We start from the raw sequence: 21,561 nt of genomic DNA, 5'->3' as shown, positions 1-21,561 counted from the left end.
AACCCCCTTCCCCTCCCCCTTTTCTGATGAAGGGTCTAGGCCCGAAACGTCAGCCTCTCTGCTCCTATGATGCTGCTTGGCCTGCTGTGTTCATCCAGCCCTGCACCTTGTTGTCTCGGACTCTCCAGCATCTGCAGTTCCTACTATCTCTATATATTAACCTTCATTGCAAAAGGATTGGAGTTCAAAAGTAGGGATATCTTATTGCAGTTATACAGGATCTTGGTGAGACTGAATCTGGAGTATTGCGAGTAAAGAATGTGTTTCCCCTGAAAAGTCCAGAACCAGCGCTCAGTGTCTCAGGATATAGGGTAGGCCATATAGGACCAGGATAAGAAAACATTTCTTCCCTCAGATAGTGGTCAACCTGAGGAATTCTCTACGAGAGACTGTGAAGGTCAGGTTTAAAAAAATAAGAGATTTTTTTTAGTTTTAAAGGTGTGAAGGGTGATGGAGAGAAAGCTAGAATGCAATGTTAAGATCAAGGATCAGCCATGATCATATTGAATGACAGAGCAGGCTCAAAGGGCCAAATAGCCTACTCTTGCTCCTCGTTCCGACATTTCTTTTATCTACTGTTTCCACTGTTTGGCATGCTGGTAGTCTTCTCTTTAAGCTTAACAGGGTTTATGCCCCTGGCTCAATGGTAAAGTGGGGCATATGCCAAGCCATGAGGTTATAGGTAGATGTACAACATAACTTTGCTGTTGTTGATGGCTCCCAGTGCTCCATGGATGCCCAGTTGAGATGCTAGATCTGTTTGAAATCTATCATATTCAGCATGGTGATAGTGTCACAAACAAGGTGAAAGATAATCCCAATGTGATATTCCTTATCTTTACAAGAACTATGCAGTGGTGACTCCAACCAATACTGTCATGGACAGACTCAGTTGTGACAGTTAGATTGGTGACAATGAGGTCAATTAGGTTTTTTTCCCCTCTTACTGGTTCCTACTCAAACTGCCACAGACCCACCGTATTAGTTGTCTTTTAGGACATGGTCAGCTTGGTTATTAACACCACTACAGCTACTGAAGTCCTCAAGTCAGACTATACACAATGGGTAGAGTCTTTGTTACGACTCCAGGGCAACTCCCTCCCAAAATGTATGTTACTACACTGCCACTTCTGGATCTGTCTTGCCGGTAGGAACGATGGTGGTGTCTGAAACATTGTGAAGTACAATTCCATGAGTGTGACTACGCAAGATGAAATGAAACTGTCTTTTTAACATTGTGGACTGAAATGAGAAAGGAACTGTTTTAAACAAAGATTGCTGGAGGCTTGCTACATGTCTTGAAGACACGTCACCTAACACACATTGCAAACACTGTTTGCACAGCTGCTGGTTCCAGTAGGGGTTAACATGTGGTCACAGACAAGCTGGAGACAAGCAATTGTGTGCACATGGAGCTTAATTTATTGGTCAGTGGATTCGTAAATAGTCAATGACAAAAGCCTTCTACCTGCCAACAACGTGGTTGGTTCTCAGGTAGCTAAGTAGCTTGGGGCCGTGAACGAGATACACCAAAAAGCCTTCAGATTTCCCACCAGCTCTGGATCTTGATCTCAATCTCAATCTCAATCTCTCTCTCTCTCTCTCTCTTCCCCCTCCACTCCCCACCACCCCCCCCCCCCCTCTCTCCAGGCAGTAAAAGCCACTTTAAGCCTCAAGAAAACCAATTTATTTTTCCTCCAACAGTCGCTGTGACTTTTAAGTAAAAATTCATAAACTTTAAGAAGTGAACCAACCAGCCCGTGCCTTTGAAAACCAGTAAAAACATCTGAAGGAAGACCAAAAATGAGGGGAAATCTTACTGAACCAATAAAATTCTACCAGATTAGACAGGATAAATGTAAGAAGGATGTCCCCATTTAGAACTGAGATGAGGAGAAATTACTTCACAGTGGTGAGCCTGCGGAATTCTCTGCCCCAGAAAACATTGAATGTTTTCAAGAAGGAGCTAGATATCGTTCTTAAAGATGAAGGGGTTAAAGGGCACGGAGAGAAAGCAGGAACTGGGCACTGAGCCGGATGATTAGCCATGATCACATTGGGCTGACTGACCTATTCGGTTTGTATTTTCTATGTTTTAAAGAAGTAGCATTCTGATCAGTACAAGAACCATCTCAGCAGATCCCCATGAACGGAGACCACTGAACTACCTTCCCAGTTTCCCTCTAACCATAATACTTTTTTTTAAAAAACCTCTTGTCTATGTTTGTCTCTGTGAATATGTGTAAGGGGAGAGTTCAAAAGGATTAGAGTTTTAATTAGTAGAGTTCTATGTCAACAGTTCGTACTTGTTTACCTAGAGCTAGAATCCAATTATTTGTAGTAAATAGTCACTTTTAAGGACAGAATCCTGCTCCATACTTTCTGTCAACCTGAAAATCAGGTACATTAAGGAATTTTGTATACTTTAAAAATCTTTAGCTTTAGCGATGACTCAGGGAATAGTGGGGCTGGATTTCCAGCCATTACCACAGTGAGGTAAACCACACTGCTGCTTGACTCTTCTGAGTGCGATAATGTTGTGGCTTTAAGAAGTGTGTTTTGTCCTGGTTTCTTTTAGTGAGAGATTGGAGAACAGGTACTGAACAGTCTATGAGAAGATAAACAACATGTGAGGCCTTGGGTTTTTGTTTTACAAAGTTGGATCAAAAGCAGCAGTCTGAGTGGGTGTGATCAAGTGCTCAGATCCAGGATTTTAGTTAGCTTTTGGCAGTTGTTGCTGGACTCTCAACAGGGTTGGAAGGCATGAATCTCTCTTGGCTGCTACAATGTCTCTCTGAATTGTCTTTTGATGCTTTTCCCTCCTGGATTAGAGAACTGCATGTCAGACGATCTGTTTTCTGTAGTTGCCCTTTTAACTAAGGGTGCTGTTATGGGATATTACTATGTTGGAACAGTTAATTACTAATAGTTACTGTACCTATTATTCTGTTAAGTTTCCCAATAGAGAGTTAAACTATTCCAGAAGTTTCTTTTGTTGTATTTTAACTATCATCTTTGAATTTAAAATTATGTTCTGCTTAACAAAGTAGCTTGACTAATCAAATTGCATCTGGAACACAGCACCTGACATTTACTTTTAAAGTAGGAAAAAAGTTAGGGTTTAGGCTACCTCCTTATTATATTTTGAAGGGCTCTGATCTGGACCATGAGTTTTTTCCACGAGTCCCCAGATATTACTAAGAGGACTTTGCAGGGCCGGGTTTGCCATGGCTGTTTCTGATGCTTAGATCAATGTCGTATGGTTCAACTGCTTTTATTTTCCTTTTTGTAGCAGCTTGATACAATCGAACAGCTTGCTGGGCCATTTCAGGTGACAGCTAAGAGCAAACCATTTTGCTGCATCACTATTGAAAAACACATTGCATCAATTATTATAAGACCCATTGTCATCAGGAAATTAAATCTGCCACCCTCATAATCTGGCCTGCACTTGACTCCAGATCCACAGCAATGCAGTTGACTCTGAACCACACCCAGTTGTACATAAGTTCTCTCCTTGCACCTGTCCTGACCCAAAACGTCCTCTTTCGTGTTCCTCTGATGCTGCCTGGCCTGCTGTGTTTCCCCCAGCTCCACATTGTGCTATTAAGTTCCTTAGTGTTTGGGTTTTTTTTTCAATGTGTTGATTTAATTTAACTGCCCTGTTTTAGTCAACCTTCATACTCATTAAGATTCTCAAGTGTCTCCATGTGGTAGAAATCTGACTTGACATTTTGCATATTTAAACACCTATTATGATTGACAGTTGAAGCCAATTGCTGTTTCACCAGATCTAAATATAGTTTGTCTATTATGTGCCAGTTTTAATCCCAATGCAATTCAAGTCACACATCAACCTGCCCAGTTAACGTGTCCAACGTCATTGTGCTTTCATTCCAACTATTTTTTTAAGAAAGCAAGGGTGCTAGGAGAATTCCACCTCCTCCCAAACAGCAAGTAATTGGAGCATGGAATGCACTACCTGGAAATAGGGTGAAGGCATGTTCAATTGAGCATTGGCGGGGGAACCGGTTTTATTTTTTGGAATAGTAATGGTGCGCAGGGATATGGAGAAAAGACAAAAGAGTGACATTAAATAAGAGCCAATGCAGGCACGATGGGCCAAATGGCCTCCTTCTGCACTGTAATAATTCTGTGAACTGGCTAATGGGAACCGGCACCGAGGCCTTATAATAGCTCAGAAATTAACTCTTCTGCTTCTAGTCCCAGCTGATGCTTCGAAGTTGCTTTCAAGCATATTTCCTTCACTCGACATATCGTGCACACCATGCCTGAATTAACTTCACTAAATGCGATCTGTATCTGGTTATCGCTACCTGTGCACGCGTGCGAGCTTGCTCTGCTCAATTCTGCCGGTCACATATCCGGCACCACAACAGTGACTACATTTGAAGAGTACTTCCTCGGCTGTAAAGTGCCTTGAGACTTCCTGCGGTCGCTATAATCTAATTTTTTTTTCAACTTGAGTGTACAATACGAGTGAATAACGAGGCAATGCTCATATATTACAACTTGGAGGAAGAGAAGATTGTATTGCTGGTTATCCTGTTGTGTTTTAATATCTGTAACTCTCTCATGTGCAAGGGAAAAATCACACAAGGGCTTGGTTTTCAAAAAGTCAGTAATACAGACAACAAATACGGGATGTTTCGCACCGTGACGGTTTATATTATTTGATTATTGTGATAAAACATGACCATCAATATGCAACATGCAGTAGGACATCAATGGTACCTCGAAAGGCAGTGTTCACAGACGGAGCCCATGGCTTTCTTGGAGGGGATGTAAGTGTAGGGCGAAGCGGAGTAGAGGAGCTGCCCTGGGACGATAGGTCTGGTCACCTTCAGTCCTTCTCCCCGGTGCCCACAGCAGCTTCTGTGGAAATAGCGCGCCATCATGTCCCGCAACAGCTGATTTGGAATCCGGAGACAGGCGCGTTCTTAACGTCAAGGCGTCCTTCACCCCGCCCCCGACGTCGTACGTCTGACACCTGCAAGGGAATCACCGCTGTCACGTGAGATGGGACTGCATTTGTTACCTTGAGTTGCAAAAGATGCGTAGAGGTATGTTGTTGCAGAGCCATCTGACAAAGAGCCAACGAAGTATCCCTTGATTATTGTTAAGTTCCCTTGAAGAGCACAAAAGAATAAAACTGGAAAAAAATTCGTAAATTAGGGATGAGCAACAATTTGCTGGAGTCGAAAACAGAAATTGCTGGAAATTCTCAGCAGATCTGGCAGCATCTTGGAGAAATCAGAGTTAACGTTTTTGGTCCAGTGACCGGGTCACTGGACTTGAAATATTAGCCTTGTCTTCTGTTCACAGACACTGCTGGTTCTTCTGAGTTTCTCCAGCAACTCTTTTTTGTTTCAGATTTCCAGCATTTGCACTTCTCTGTTTTATATGATTATATAACAAGTGTTTGTCTTGCCAGAGACCCTTGCATTCCAGACATATTTTGAAAAGATGGGCTTCAAGCCTTGCAATGCCTCCTGGTGACACAACATGGACCAAAATAAACACTGCATGATTCTTCTGCAGGACTAAATGGGGTGCACAAGACCAGAGAAGGGAACATGACAGAGCAAGCCATAACAACCTGAACCTGTTCTGTAAAGAGCTCCTTTGGCCAGGTGAAGAGTTTCTTGACTTGCCCAGCCTTCTCTGCATCTCTTCTTGGCGTAACAGTTGTGCATTATTGATTCCTGATTTGTTATGCGCAGATCTGCATAGAGAACTAAAGAATCCTTATGATGCAGAAGGAGACCATTTGGTCCATCATGCCTGTTCCTGTTCTATAACCTACTGCCAATCTTCTCCCTTTCCTCCACATCCCTGCGCATTGTTTCTATTCAAGTAATCATACAATTCCCTTTTGAATGTCTTAACTGAACCTGCCTCCAGCACCTATCCAGGTAGTGCATTCCATACCCTAACTACTCTGTATATGAAAAAACATCTTTCTTCCATCACCCTTGCTTTGTTTGCGCAGTACTTTAAATGTATTCCCTCTTCCACTCTCTTCTTTTGAATGGCAACAGCATCGCTCTGTCCATACTATTCAGCCTGCTCATGATTTTGAAAACCTCTACCAAATCTCCTCTCAGCCTTCTTCTGTCCAAGGAGAACAGTCCCAGCTTCTTCAATATATCCTCATAATTGAAGTTTCTTATTCTTGGAAACATTCTTGTAAATTGTTTCTGCACTGTCTCCAATGCATTCTCATCTTTCCTATAATTTGGCACCCTGAACTGGACACACAATTTTAGGCCTAACAAGTGTCTTGTATAAGTTCAAGATCACCTCCCTGCTCTTCTACTGTATGTCTGTACTAATAAAGCCAAGAATACTGTATGCTTTATTAACTGCTCTCCCCATCCGCCCTGCCACCTTCAACGATCTATACACGTACACACCCCCAAGTTTATCTGATCCTGCAACTTCTTTAGAATTGTACCCCCATTTTATATCTTCTTTCAATATTCATCCAAGGGGCATCCCCTCACACTTCTCTGCATTGAACCACATCTGCCTACTCCATCGCCTTATCAATGTTCTTTCAGAGTTCCACATTGACCACCTCACAGTCTGCAATCAAGCTTAGTGTCATCTAGAAGCTTTGAAATTGTCCCCTCAGATCAAGTTCCATGTCATTATATATAACAGGAAAAGCAAGGGTCCCAATACTGATTCCTGGCGAATTCTATTACAACCCTTCCTCCATTTTTTGATTGGTTATTTTGCTCGATTCATCCCATACAAATGTTCACACTTCACTCAAATCTCGACCATCCTACTTCAACAGAACATAACAGCATATTATTTTCTTATGTTCTCACTCATGTTTAATCTAGTTTCCCTTAAATGCATTCTACTCACCTCAACTACTCTATTGTAGCAAGTTCCATATCCTAACTACTCTGTGTGACAAAATTTCTCCTGAATTCTTTACAGGTTTAATTAAATTTTTTCATATATTTATGGTTTCTAGTTTTGCAACATTCAATTAAAACACCTATTTCCTAGTGTTCTGTTCTAAGATTTTTCTTGAAGATGTCCTAGAGGCATAAAATTATACAGAACGGGAACAGACCCTTCACTCCAACTCATCCATGCTGACCAGGTTTCCCAAACTGAATAAGTCCCATTTATTTGTGTTTGGCTCATATCCCTCTAAACCTTTCCCATTCACGTACCCATTGTAACTGTACCTGCATCTACCACTTCTTCTGGCAAACATGGAGGAGTACTGATTCAGCAGCAGCTGAAGGTAAAGGTGCAGTAAATTGAAATAAGCAGATTCCCTTTTCCATGTTTGACCTGAGACCATGGGATTTCATGGGTGTCTAGACAGAATGTTAGGGGATTTTCATCTTGGATTCATCAGGACACTTTCCAAGAGTACCAATTCAAGGGAGAAAACCAAAATTTATACTGTAGGAGAGGAGAGTGCTGACTAGTTGGTTGAAAGTAGGCACTGACTGGTAGAGGCTTCACCATGGAAAATGCACTAGCTAGATAATGACTGACTGCCAACCACCTGAATGGAAAATTTGTTGATTTCAAATCATACAAATATATTTTTAATATCTACGTATTTATTAATGTGATATGCTCAACACTTTCATGTTTTACACTACAGTCTTTGCAATGTGAGTTGGGGTAGAATTTGATTCTTTTGAAGCCATGACTAGAAATTGCTTTGTGTGAAAACCAGTTCCACAGAAGACGACAGCAACAAACTTGATTGGTATTTCAGTGCCGATTATATTTTACTTGTAAAGTCACGAAACAAATTCCCTGGTAACGTTTAGACAGATTGTCAGCTTCTTACACTTCCTTGCCCAAACACACTTGTTGAGGCACACTTTTGCAACTTAATCCATACAGCCATTTTCATGTGTCACAGGTTCATAATGCCTGATCCACAGGCTGAATTAGGCCCACTTTATGGTGCTAAACAGTTCTTCAATTCAATTGTGCATGAAGAAGAACATTGCCCTGCAGAGAAGGAGAAATTTCAAACAAGTAACACCACCAGCTTTCAGTGGAAACATATGTGCCTCCAGCCCCTAGCAGCATTTTTGTGTCTCTTCAACAGGGATCTGTTTGAAGAATCCACAGTATTTCAGATTTCAATCTTGTAGTCATGTTTAATCAGATCCCCAACTAATAGGGCTTAATACACTTGCAAATGTGCTCTAATAGTTGTAAAGATTTACACAGGACTCATTACTCTGTCCTACAATGCAAGACAGCACCCATTACTCTGTCCTACAATGCAAGACAGCACCCCTGTGTTTCAACATCACAAGCAAAGTTATTGAAGTGATCACTTGATCACTTGATCACTTGATCACTTGTTCAAAATACAGAAAATCATGTTTTACAAAACGCTGAGGTACAATTATGCAATTAAGAGAAAAGCAAGAATGAGATTCATTTTGTGTGTAAATTGGTAGTTGTCATACACTGTACACATACATCAACCAACTAGTACATCTTTCATAACAGTCTTGTACTGTGTTATTGCAAATGCTACAGCAAAGTTTATCTTGGATTTATAGTTAAGGTTTACTTGCAGGATAGGTGTGTGTTTGCTGGTTGTGTTTTAAAAAAATTACCCATTTGAGGTCTGTTCAAAAGTGAAGTCACTCACGATTATAGACATTTTATACACCCCCATAAGAGAGAAGTAGACTTGTTGATTTTAGGGGTTCATGATCAGAGTTGCTTAATATAGGCATTTGATGATTTATAGCAATTTTCTGGTAGTTTATTGAGAAACAGCAGTTTAGATATGGTACGTTAGTTAATTAGGCACAGGAAAGAAATATACAACCTATGACAGATGAGAATATTTATCCTATAACCATTCTGCAGAATGGAGTGGAATAGCAATGCACCCCCATGTCCCAGTGGTTCTATGCCCTTTTGTGGTGGACTCTGGTAGTCTTTGGTGGTCTCGGTACCAACAGTCTTTGTTCTTCCCTGATGAAGGGGACCTCCTGGCTTTCCCCCAAGCAGATAGAGTGACTCATTTCCTCGGATCTTCTTGCCTCTTCCTCCCCCCCTGTCCTTGTTAATATACCTTGTTATGGGGTCTTTCATTCAAACACTTGTCTGACCACTCCTGGCGAATGGCTATTTGATAGCTACCAATGACATCAGATGACTGCAGACCCCTTGCCCACCTCCATTTGATGGTTAGTTTTCATTCCTTCTAAGAACAACACCGTCTCATTTTCAAAAACAATATATTGATGTTAGGGTACATTTGGCACCAGATAAATTGTTGATGCCAGTTCAATGTGCTTCATGACTTCTGTGTTTCTCATAATTCTTCCCTTTGGCTTACCCATGTGAGAATTTTGGAAAGTTAATTACTGTTGTAAAAGCTGTTAAATGAAATTTCATTCTACACAGTAAATGCTTAAAAACATCAGATTTTAAGGGATCCCAATATCCAACAGACTCTAACATGTACATATTGCATGCAGCATTGTGCTTGTGTTCCATCGTTGGAGATGTGATCTTCCAGGTTAGATATTCCTCAAAGTATTGACAAATTAATGTACTTCCTCCTGTGAATGTGAAACATTATTTCAACATTATTAAAAGTGCAGAAAAATGTCCTGGCCAACATTCTTTACTCAATCAAAATTGCAAAAAACAGACCGACTGATCAGCAACATCTTATTGTCTTCAAATCACTTGCAAAATTTACCCATTCAATAAAACTGTTTTGAGCTTCATTTTTGTAAAGTTATATGATAGAATGTTAGATGTATTGAATGATCTCCCAATTTTGAAAACAACAAAATCATGGATATTTTTCCCACATTCTCTTCATTTTGCCAGATTGCCTTGTCACCAAAAAGGCCTGGGATGTCACTCACAGGAAGACATCACAAGCATATTGTATTACAGCATGGGAGCAAAGCCAGAACCACCTAACCCAGGAAAACTGAGACTTAATTTTTTTTATTCTCTTGTGGGATGTGGGCGTTGCTGGCTGGCCAGGATTTATTGCACGCTTTTAGTTGACCTTGAGAAGGTTGTCTTGAGCTGCATTCTTAAACCATTGCAGTCCATGTATTGTAGGTAGACCCACAATGCCCTTCGGGAGGGAATTTCAGGATTTTGACCCATTGACAGTGAAAGAATGGCAAAATATTTCCAAGTCAGGATGATGAGTGGCTTGGAGGGGAATCTACAGGACACAATTTTACAGTATATCAGCAGCCCTTTTCCTTCTGGATGGAACTGATCATGGAAGGTGCTGTTAAAGGATCTTCTGCAAATTTCTGTGGTGCTTCTTGGAGATAGGATACACTGCTGGTACTGAGCATTGGCGGTGGATGTTTATGGATGTGGTGCCAATCAAGTGGGCTGCTTTGTCCTGGATGGTATCAAGCTTTTCAAGTGTTGATGGAGCTACACTCCAAGTGGGGAATATTCCACCACACTCCTGATTTGTGGCTTGTAGATGTTGGCCAGACTTTGGGGAGTCAGGAGATGAGAACACGAGTTCTGAGGAACGGTCGCTGAACCTGATTTCTCTCCACACATGCTGCCAGACCTGCTGAGCCTTTCCAGCAATTGCTGTTGTTATTCCTGATTTCCAGCATCCGTAGTTCTTTTGGTTTTGACAGAAGTAATCTGGCTATTCATCTCGTCATGTCTGCTTTGATCAACAAAGAACTGACTACAATAATCTCATTTTCCAGCTTTTGGCCCATATACCTGGAGCTACGGCAATGCAACTGAATATCTAAATACTGCTGAGACATTGTGAAAGTTTCTGACTAAACCCCCCTTTTAGGCAATAAGGCCTGGACTCTCACGATCCTATAAATGAAAAAGCTTCTCCTCAACTCTCTTCTCAGCCTTTTATTGTTTAACTTAAATCTATGACCCCTGGTTATTGCTTGGTTATTCTATTAATGGAAAAAAGTGCCTTCGGATCCACGCTATCCTCTATATGTATACCTCTATCAGGTCTCCTTCCAACCTTCACTGCTTCAAGGAAATCAAACCCTGCCCATTCACCTTTCCCCAAATCTTATAACTTCGACCCTCCAGCCTAAGCAGCATCCTGGAAAATCTCCTCTGCCCCCTCTATCATGTAATCACACCTTTCCTCTAATTCAGTGACCGGAACTGCACACAGTACTCCAGTTATTTATGGACTTTCAGAAGTGTTTGACAAGTGCAGGGCTGCACATAGATGTAGATAGTATGGTCTGTTTGGCAGAAAAGTGGAAAATAAAACAGTGAAGTGTGAGCTAATGTATTTTATCATGTAGTGCTCCAAGACAATCAAATATGCAATACTTAATAGTGGAAAGAAACAAAAGGAGTTTGGAATTTTGTAATTACTCACTTAAGGTTGTAGTTACACTCTTAAAACTGCAGATTTAAATGAAGCAATGATAAATGGATCAGATTTTCCATTATAAACATAATATCTATCAGTGGGTTTTGTAAGACTTTGCTCATCAGGAAATAAAATTAAAATGTTGTACACTCTGAATTTAAATGCTGTAAATTTCAATATTTGTAAATGAAATCATTTAAAATAAGTGTAATTAAAATATGCTAGCTCTGTCTAAATACCTTTCACTCACTGCTTCTGTTCCACACCTCCCTTCCACCCTCCAGCTCATTGACCATCCAACTCCCCAGATCTCTTCCAATCTGGCCCTCCCACTCACTGCATTTGCTGACTCTGCCACTCTCTAACACTTCAGCTTCCCAACACACAACCATATGTATATATGAATATACAGATTCAGATCAAGGGTAGGTGAGTGAGCCCCTCGAGCCTGCTCTGCCATTCAACAAGATCATGGCTGATCCAATTGTAATCTGACATCCACACTCTCATCTACCCCGATAATCTTTCAACTCCTTGGTTAACAAGATTATATCGCCCTCTGCCTTAAAAATATTCAACAGGTCTGCTTCTACCAGGATCAAAATTCCAGAGACTCATGATCCTCTGAGAGAAAAAGAATTCACCTAATCACTGTTTTAAATGGGTGACCCCAGATTTTTAAACCTGCACCCCTCATTCTTATTTTTTTCTCTCCCATAAGAGGAAACATCTCCTGCATATCCACCCTGTCGAGATCCCTCAAGATTTCTTGTTTCAATCAAGTTGCCTCTTACTGTTTTAAATTCCAGCAGACACAAAACTAGTCTGTCCAAACTTTCCTTATGGTACATTCCACTCATTCCAGGTATGTGTCTTGTAAACCTTCTCTGAGCTTACAGCAACGTATATACATCCTCCCTTAAATAAGGTGACCAATTTGTACAGTAATCCAAATGTGGTCTCATTAATGCCCAATACAACTGAAGCATTAACTGAGGAAGGGTCACCGGACCCAAAACGTTAATTTTGTTTTCTCCTTCACAGATGCTGCCAGACCTGCTGAGCTTTTTCAGCAACTTTGTTTTAGTAACTGAAGCATAATTTCCCTTCTTTTGTATTTAATTCCCCTTACAATAAATGTTCACATTCTGTTAATTTTCCTAATTACTTAATGAACCTGCTGACTAACCCTTTGTGATTCATGCCTGAGTACACCGAGATCTTTGTCAACATCAGAGCTGTGCAATCATTCATCATTTAGATAACATGCTTCTTTTTTATTCTTCCAATCAAAATGGACAATCCTCCTTCTGTTTCCTGATCCACCCATTCATTACTCTTCTCAATAATTGCTTTCTTCCCTCACCCTCCTGCTCATGGCTTCTTGGGAGATGTGGCGAAAGTGAGGAAGTGCCCGATAGGAGCTGCAGGTGAGAGAATTTGGAAGAGAAGCGATGAGCATATGGGACAGGAAGCTGAGGGTCAGCAAATGACTTGGAAGCAATGATTAGGAGGGTTAGTGAGCAGGGATGGTGAAAGTGGGATGTGGGAGGCTGTCAGTCTTTGGATCACTGCTTTTGTTGATCTATATTGATAAACTAGTTTTAGGTGTATTGGGTACAATTGCAAAATCTGCAGATGACAGGAAAGTTTGAAGTTTTAATGAACTGTGATGATGACAGTGAAAAAAACTCAAGAAGACAAGTTTTTTTAAAAATTCACTCACGTGTCGTGGGCTTCACTGGCTGAGTACCCCAATGGTGAGCTGCCTTCTTCAACTGCTGCAGTCCATTTGGTGTAGGCAGACCCACAATGATGTTGGGGAGTTCGAGGACTTTTACCCAGCCACAGAATCGGAGTTTTTTTTAAACAGCACAGGAAAAAGAAACTGTTTAATCTGTCGTGTCTGCACCAGTCTTTGAAGGATAGCCAATACATTTCCAAAACAGATGATGAGAGTCTTGAAGGGGAACTTGCAGGGAATGCAATTCTCCTTCTAGATGGTAACGGTTGTGCGTTTAGAAGATGCTGTCGAAGAAGCCATGGTGAATTTCTGCAGTGCATTTAGACACTTGGCAAATTAAGCAAAGCGTTCATTTGGATATGAATGGAAGAGAACCTACAGAAAATAAAGGATACAATTCTAAAGGGGGTATAACAGCAAAGACCTGCGGAGAGGTGTGGGGGAATGGTCGCGAGCAGATTGGGAAAAGGAAGAGTGAGAGCCGGAAGAGCAGCATTATTGCTGCGCATGCGCGCCGTTGCCGACGGGTTCAGCCGGATCTGTGAGTGCGCACGCGCCACTTAAATCTTCCCGCATATTCGCTGGCAGTGGGCTGGATCAGAAAAAAATAGTCCACGGAAGAAGTCGATACATCGGGAACGAGTGCAACGTTTCTCATCTTCCACTCCCTACTTTTTTTGTCTCCTGTCTAGCCGAAATTGAAGGTGTGTTTTAAACAAATAACGGTCATTTACCGGGAGCGTCAGTAACAGAGGCTTGTGCGTTGCCAGGGCCGACGGTTGGGAATGATGTCACCTGACGTGTTGACACACACCGGGGACGTGCTGACGTCTCGGTTACGCTGGGCTCAATGTCACGATGGCGGCGGCATGGTTGGGGTCTGCGGAGCGTTAAGCAGCCGCTGTAGTAGGAGCAAGAGCGGCGATTGAACCCATTCCGCTGTCCTGGGGTATTTCATTCCCCTTCCCCATCAGGTCAGGCATCCCCGATGCATTTCTCGCTCTTTCTCTCTTCGCAACGCAGACAGTGTCCATGCGGAAAGACCGTGAGATGTGAATTTCGTAACAGCTGCAACGCACGATATCTTGGAGTCGCCCCTGATAGACCCAGCTAACTGATGTCACTTAGGGAGATTGCTCCTGATCCTAAATCAGGCATCACTAGGAGTGAGTGGACTCTCTCTGCCCGCCATCGACATATTCGTTAATATCGCGAAAATTCCGCATTCAGTGCCTTGGAGGTGCTGTAAATTCCAGTTTGTAAGAGCCAAAACTTTAATCGAGCACCCGCGTGCATATTGCAGCCACCTGTGTAAACTAAATTCCGATATTTGTTTTTACTTATCGTAATCGAACAGTCTTAATAGGAATTGGGTTCTGAGGAAGGGTCACCGGACCCGAAACGTTAACTATGATTTTTTTTCACAGATGCTGCCAGACCTGCTGAACTTTTCCAGCAACTTCTGTTTTTGTCGTTGTTAATGAGATTTGAAGTGATTATCAAACACTAGATTACTATTCCAGTATCATCATCAGTACTGTACTGGACTGTTGTGTTTTAGTTTGCAGTTCATTAACCTGGAGTGCTATTGCTATGTCTGTCGTTCAGTTTTTACAATTTGTTTGTTTGCTTTATCACTTTTGTGAACCTAGCATATTGTGTATCAATAGCATGCTGTTACCTCATTGGCCTTTGTAGCATTTTGATATATCCTTGTCAATTCCAGTCAGTGAAGGCCCAACCTGTTAAATCTTTCCTTTTTCAGGTAAACCTTTCATCCCAGAAATGAGTGGAGTGAACCTACTTTTAACTGCTTCTAACAATTATTTTCCTTTTTCAAACAAAGGCCAAAGCTATTCACAGCACTCCAGATGTGGTAATCACACTAAGGTCCTGTGGTCCTATGCACCTGCTGTAAAACCTAAGGAGCAAGACATTTTTGTTAAAGGGGCTGGGATAACAGGCTTCCCTAATAAAAATAAGTTAATTTCATTAGTTTTTGGAATTCAGAGTAGAGAAAATTGAAGGAATACAGAGCAGTTTCATCTCTGGAGAAATGTCGAATTCAATATATTAACCATGTGCTGTTGTCGTGAGCAATTTTCCCTTAACCTCAAAGACAGGTGACCAAACAACCTGACATAAACATTCTAATGACAGTCAGTCATGATATTTATCACCACTTCATTTTGTACTTGAAAATTATTCAAGTCAAGCTTTGAATATTTGGTTTATATTCGTTTTTCTTGTATTATCTATAATACTTTGATTTTAGAAAGGGAAGCAGCTGACATTATCTTTAACTGCCCTCTTGAAAAGAGAACTTTTTCATAGTTAGCATATATGAATGATTTTTCATCTGTTCTTGACTGAAATTGTTACCTCACGCACAAGTCACAGCCTGTAAGTAAAGGCATAAATTGTAAATGAATAACCTCAGATTAAACTTTGGGGGAGCATAAGAATGCAAGAAATTTTGATTTGTTAACAATGTTTTCTAAAAGCCATCATGAATGTTGTTTGAAACATCACTATTATGGGAGCTAATAATGCAGAATGATCAAGGCATTGTCTATGTTGAGATTTGATTTAAATCAATGTTATGGCTACAGTTGACTTTCATAATTCAGTGAGTTAAAATCAGATAGAATTAAACATTGATTTTGCTATTCAGCAGCACCTTTTAAATATGAGTATGTGGTGAAGTCACATTGTAACCTGAGCTCTATTCCTCTCAGTTCACAGGTGTTTTAAGACTTTGTCCAATCCTGTATAAAGGTAACAGCCATATGTAACAAGTGTGATTTAAAATCTTCATCTACAATGATGTGAAATATAATTTTGACTTTAACAGTGTAGGAGTATATTCGGATATGGTGCACATGATAGATATGAATTTGATGTCATCATCTAAAATTTTAATAATTTCTCTATTTTAGGTCACAATCAAAATGGCATTATTAAAGTACAAGACTGTGCTTTTCACTGTAAGGACTGTTACCTGTAGAACATGTGGTTGTTTGCAACAAGTACAGCATTCACTAAAAACATACTTGCATGACACAAGATTTCCAGACAGTCATGCACCAAAAAATCAGTCTCTACTCAAGCTTGCAAAATATTCGACCTGTTGTGGCAGGACAGAGCGATATTTGTCTGCAGTTGCCAGTTCAATATACAGAAAAGAACAACAGAGGCCGTTATCTAGGTTTGACTTTCTGGACATGGAAGATATTGAAGAAATAATAACCAAGGCAGAGAAGAGTAGATATTTCAGGAGATTTATTCTTAATCCTGAACTGGCAAATCTCATTGTGGAATGTCTTGATGGCGACCTTTCTGAAAATAATGCTCTAATTTTTGAGTGCAATCCAGGTACTCTTTCTTTTTGAAACTGTATGTTAGCACTTTAAGAATCTTTCTCTTTCCTTGATGATGAGTTTGGTTTAATTGCACTCTTAGGGCCTGGAGTTTTGACACGTGCACTGCTGAATGGTGGAGCACAGAGAGTGGTGGCTTTGGAGAGTGACAAGCAGTTTCTCCCTGCATTGCAGGTACGTTTGTAATTTTATCTTTGTTTACTTGATCAAAGTTAATTTGAGACACTGAACACTTCACAGTTTTGTGTATAAGATACATGGGAGAATGCATGGAACTTGCCTTTAGATAGTCCAATCATTGGAATTCCAACTCCTCATTGATTCCTGATGTTGGTTTTTAAGTTGAAAAAGAAATTAAGATCATGCTTTCTGTAGATGCAAAGGTGAAGTGATCATAATTTGCTAGAACATTTCAGTGCTGTTCCCTCAGTCAGAAAACTTTTACCTCTCTTCAGATTATTCATTCTGCTCTGCAGCCATGTTAGCAAAAGTTATTGTCTAAGTTACCATGAAAGTCAATTCTCTTCTTCCTGCATGTCGCATTTTAAAAAGAAGTATTCTTGTATCAGTGTCTACACTGATTGTTTTGGGTCCAGTTGTGGGTCTTTTCTCACCAAAACCAACTCCGCCAAGCCCATATAACTTTCTGTTAACAAAAACAAAGTTGCTGGAAAAGCTCAGCAGGTTTGGCAGCATCTGTGAAGGTAAAAACAGAGTTAACGTTTCGGGTCCTGTGACCCTTCCTCAGAACTGAGGAAGGAACTGAACTTAGTTCTGAGGAAGGGTCACCGGACCCAAAACGTTAACTCTGTTTTTACCTTCACAGATGCTGCCAGACCTGCTGAGCTTTTCCAGCAACTTTGTTTTTGTTCCTGATTTACAGCATCCGCAGTTTTTTCGTTTATTATGTAGCTTTCTGTTAAGCCAGAACTTAAAGTTTGCATGAAAATGGGAATCTCCAAGTAACACTCTCACTCAAGACTTAGGAATAAGCCATTAAGGTTATGGTTTATGTGGTTGCGATCTTAACTCCACTTTCCTGTTTGGTCACTGTAACCTATCACAATTATTTCAAATTAATTCAGTGACCCAGCCTGCAGTGCTTTCTGGAGAAGAGAATTCCCTATGTTTACAATCTTCAGATAAGCTAATTACTCATTCTGCTTCGAAAAGAGACCTCTATTCAAACCCTTAGTTTGAGTCTTTCCCTTACAAAAGCATGTGTTTTCTTGGCATACAATTTCTCAAGTCCCTTCAGCATCTTGTCTTTCAATAAGATCACTTCCCATTCTTAGAGATTCCAATGGATACTGGCCTAACTTGTTCACCCATTCTTCAAAGGACAAGCCCTTCCATCCAGCAATAAGACGAGTGAACCTTCTCTAAATGCTTTTTTAAAATAAGGAGACCAAAATTGTCCATGTTTTTAACTTTTTACTTATTAATTTGTGGGATGTGGCCAGCATTTATTGCCCATCCCTAGTTGCCCTTGAGAAGGTGGTGGTGAGCTGCCTTCTTGAACCACTGCAGTCCACCTAATTTGGATTGACTCACAATCCCTTTAGGGAGGGAATTCCAGGATTTTGACCCAATCAGAGTGAAGGAATGGCAATATATTTCCAAGTCAGCATGGTGAGTGACTTGGAGGGGAACTTGAAGGTGGTGGTGTTCCTGTATACCTGCTGCCCTTGTCCTTCTGGATGGAAGTGGTTGTGACTTTGGAAGGTGCTGTCTGAGGATCTTTGAATTTTGGCAGTGCTTCTTGTAGATAGTACACAGTGGTGGAAGGAGTGGATGTAGTGCCAATTCAGCGGGCTACTTTGTCCTGGATGGTGCCAAGCTTCTTGAGTATTGTTGTAGCAGCACTCATCCAGGCAAGTGGAGAGTATTCCATCACACTCCTGACTTGTGCCTTGTAGATGGCGGACAGGCTTTGGTGAGTTACTCACCACAGAATTCCTAGTCTTTGACCTGCTGTTGTAGCCACTGATTATTTGGTGAGTCCAGTTGAGTTTCTGGTCAATGATAATCCCCAGGATGTTCATAGTGGGGGATTCAGTGATGGTAACATTATTGAATGTCAAGGAGTGATGGTTAGATTGTCTCTTACTGGTGATGGTATTCCAGCTATCATTTCACCAAGACCCTATATAGCTGCACTAACACCTCCTTACTTCTACATTTCATTCCCCCCTCGATAAATAACATTCCATTTGCCTTCCTAATTGCTACAGCTCTTGCTTTCCAGTTCAGCTTCAGGTGCGGGCTCCACATTCTGTCTCTAGTCTCTCTCCAGTACCTCTGGCATCTTCTGTTTTGACGTGGACAATAGGCTCGACTAACTTCCATTTCAAACTTGCGGCTTATTAACTTTTTCCAGCCACGATCTACAGAATGATCAATTATGCCATTACATTCTGAATGTCCTAGATGAGGTGAGGCTCACTTCTTCTAATTCATTTCAGGAGTGCATAATCAAAATATCTAATTGACTGTTGAGGTCGATGAACATTGAACATTGAAGAATGCCATCTCCCATTCTCGCCTGACGGGTTCCTTCAGGCGTCACTTACCCATTGATCTGTCCTCCTCTTTGTGATCTGTTTGGTTACATGTATGACTCGTTAAGATGAGAGGATATTTTATGGTATCATCTTTGCCCAGTTTGTTTCATACAGGGAGATGCTGATATTTTCTAATCAGACTACTCAGAGATGTTACTACCCACCTCTGGAGCAGGGGCTACTTGAACCTGAGCCTCCTGCTTCACAGGTAGAGCTGTTAGACACCCGTGATTGAGAATCTTGAGCCAAAGGTTAAGGGATGTGGGCTTTCAGGAGATTCATGGCAATTGGTCAAAGTCAGCTGTGATCGAATTGAATGGTGGAAGAGACTCAACTGGCTTAATTGCCAATTCCTGCATCTCTGTTCCTACTCATTCTGCCCATTGCTCCTCATACAATTGTGTTGTTCTGGTTAATGTTTTATCTAGTTTGCATTAAAAGATGAAGACTCCCATTCCATTAGAATACACCACAGTAAATAGTAACTGATGTTTTAATGTGACAGTACTTGGAAACTGTCTTTGGAAGCATTCTTTAAACTGTTGAAATAAACATTTAGTCCCTAGAAAGACGTTTGCATGGACAGTTGGAGGTTGTGCATTGTGATTTCTTCAAACTTGATCCAATTGGTCGTGGCTCTGTGAGACCTCCTGCAATGTTATCTGAAAAACTCTTCAATGATCTGGGAATTGCACCAGCTGCCTGGACTGAAGGTGATAATTTCTTAAAGAATCTCTGTCTCTTTTAACAGCAGTTCTCATTTTGAGAATACAAATCTGTTGTAACTGTGTTTACATTTTGACAAACTGTGCTCCCCTAAAAGATGATCCATCAGATGGATTGGCCATGCTAAATTGTCCTGTAGCGTCCAGGGTTGTGCAGGCTAGACAGGTTAGCTATGGTAAATGTGGGGTGGCGGGATGCTCTTCAGAGGGTCGGTGCAGACTTGATGGACTGCGTGGCCTGTGTAAGCACTGTAGGGATTCTATGGTGCTAAGCTTTGAATAAAAGCCAAAGAAGTAGCGGTGCAGTTAAAAGTCAACCAGATGGTGGTAAGAGTCACACTATCCTGTCAGCATTAGTAGTTGTCACAAATATGATTGAAGTGACTATATATTTAGTTCCTAGAAGTGGATAGGTGGATGTTGTGTCCTGATTGTTGAATCATACAAACACCAGTTGGTGGCAGCCTTGTCTGAGACATAACGTTGAGAGTTCAAGACCCACTTGAGCACAAAAATCCAGGTTGACAATCCATGTAGTAATTAAACAATGCTGCACTGTCAGAGATGCTGACTTTCAGATCAAACATTAAACTGGTTTGATTGCTCAAATGAACCTATTAAACAAAGGCAGTCTTAGAAGGAGAGCTAAGCCAGTGGCATGTCCAATATTTATCCATCAATGAATGTTGGTCTAAAAATGATCTATTGTCTAGTCATTATCACATCAATGCTTTGGAAGTTTGCTTCGAGCAAATTCGCTGCTGCATTCCCAATGTGACAACAATGACTCTACTTTGTAAGAACTTTGACTGTAAAACATTTTGATGTGTTATTAATTCATTGAAAACAATAAAAGATCAGCAGGTCTAGCAGCATCTGTGAAGAAAAGATCAGAGTTATGTTTCGGGTCCAGTGACTTCTGAGGAAGGTCTGAGCTTTTCTAGCAACTTCTGTTTTTGTTCCTGATTTACAGCATCCACAGTTCTTTCGGTTTTTATTTCTTATTTCCTTTTATTGATCTGACTTTGTGTACTGCGCCCAGAATTGACCATTTTGCATCGAGATTACAAATTTGGAGATTTGGATTTAATTCAGAGCTCTTTAAAAGTGTTTTATTAATTTGCATGAGATTTATGCACCTTGTATATGTGTCACCTTTTGAATTAGCCAAACACCTTGAGGGTTTGTGTTGATGGCTTCTCCAAGCCTTGATCGGTAGGGTTTTTTTATCCACAGCATTTCTGTTGCTGGAACCTGCTCCTTAAGTACATTGTTAACACTCTTCTTTTGCTGATTTGATACATTACATGTTATGTGCCTTTTCTCCAATATTTCTGAGCACACCAGTTGGGACCACTTCAGTGAGCATCGGCACCCTGAGGTCAATGAAGGGAAAATCATTTGTGGTTCCTGTTTCTGAAGCTGTTCAGCACTGTTCGAGATTGATGGTAAATGAGGACAGGGTCTGGATTGTCAAGATGTCCTGCTTCAACTGTGAAGGCTCACAAATGAAGACCAAGTATTGACGTGCACTTCAGGATAGCATTTCACTGTTTGGAACCATATCTCAGCAAGGAGTCAAGTCCTTCAGTAGAGAATAAGGTGGAGAAGGAACTAGTCATTTTATTACAATAGCATGAGTAGATTTTGATTTTTTTTTTAAAAGAGGTAGTTGGAACTGCCGATGCTGGAGTCTGAGGTAACAAAGGTGTGGAGCTGGATGAACACAGCAGGCCAGGCAGCAGAG

The 21,561-nt window shown here is 40.9% G+C and overlaps 2 protein-coding genes and 1 long non-coding RNA gene across 6 annotated transcripts in view; 1 reads left to right on the top strand and 2 right to left on the bottom strand.

Annotated features, from left to right (window-relative positions):
- Nucleotides 1-5,143, bottom strand: part of smyd3 (SET and MYND domain containing 3) — a 674,587-nt gene extending 669,444 nt beyond the window's left edge. Inside the window, exon 1 of the mRNA XM_048601439.1 lies at nucleotides 4,756-5,143. Coding sequence (XP_048457396.1) covers nucleotides 4,756-4,919 — 164 coding nt within the window. The 5' untranslated portion in view covers nucleotides 4,920-5,143. The remainder of the gene's footprint in view (nucleotides 1-4,755) is intronic.
- Nucleotides 5,144-7,768: 2,625 nt separating this feature from the next.
- LOC125483964 lies at nucleotides 7,769-13,847 on the bottom strand. The gene is made up of 2 exons (XR_007262838.1): nucleotides 13,128-13,847; nucleotides 7,769-9,605 (listed from the first exon to the last, which is right to left on the bottom strand). It is a non-coding gene; the product is annotated as an uncharacterized LOC125483964 (long non-coding RNA).
- tfb2m (transcription factor B2, mitochondrial) overlaps nucleotides 13,740-21,561 on the top strand; it is a 24,633-nt gene continuing 16,811 nt past the window's right edge. Inside the window, exons 1-4 of one of the 4 annotated variants that reach the window (XM_020533613.2) lie at nucleotides 13,740-13,849; nucleotides 16,085-16,520; nucleotides 16,608-16,699; nucleotides 19,649-19,802. In XM_020533613.2, coding sequence (XP_020389202.1) covers nucleotides 16,097-16,520; nucleotides 16,608-16,699; nucleotides 19,649-19,802 — 670 coding nt within the window. In that variant the 5' untranslated portion in view covers nucleotides 13,740-13,849; nucleotides 16,085-16,096. Of the gene's footprint in view, nucleotides 13,850-13,961; nucleotides 14,405-16,084; nucleotides 16,521-16,607; nucleotides 16,700-19,648; nucleotides 19,803-21,561 lie in introns of those variants that run through there. The other 3 variants (XM_020533612.2, XM_048600771.1, XM_048600772.1) reach the window with 3 other exon arrangements.

Source organism: Rhincodon typus, chromosome 9 (assembly GCF_021869965.1).
Source record: "Rhincodon typus isolate 14 chromosome 9, sRhiTyp1.1, whole genome shotgun sequence".
Classification (NCBI taxonomy): domain Eukaryota; kingdom Metazoa; phylum Chordata; class Chondrichthyes; order Orectolobiformes; family Rhincodontidae; genus Rhincodon; species Rhincodon typus.
The sequence above is the reverse complement of the archived record's forward strand: the minus strand, read 5'-3'. Positions and strand labels throughout refer to the sequence as shown.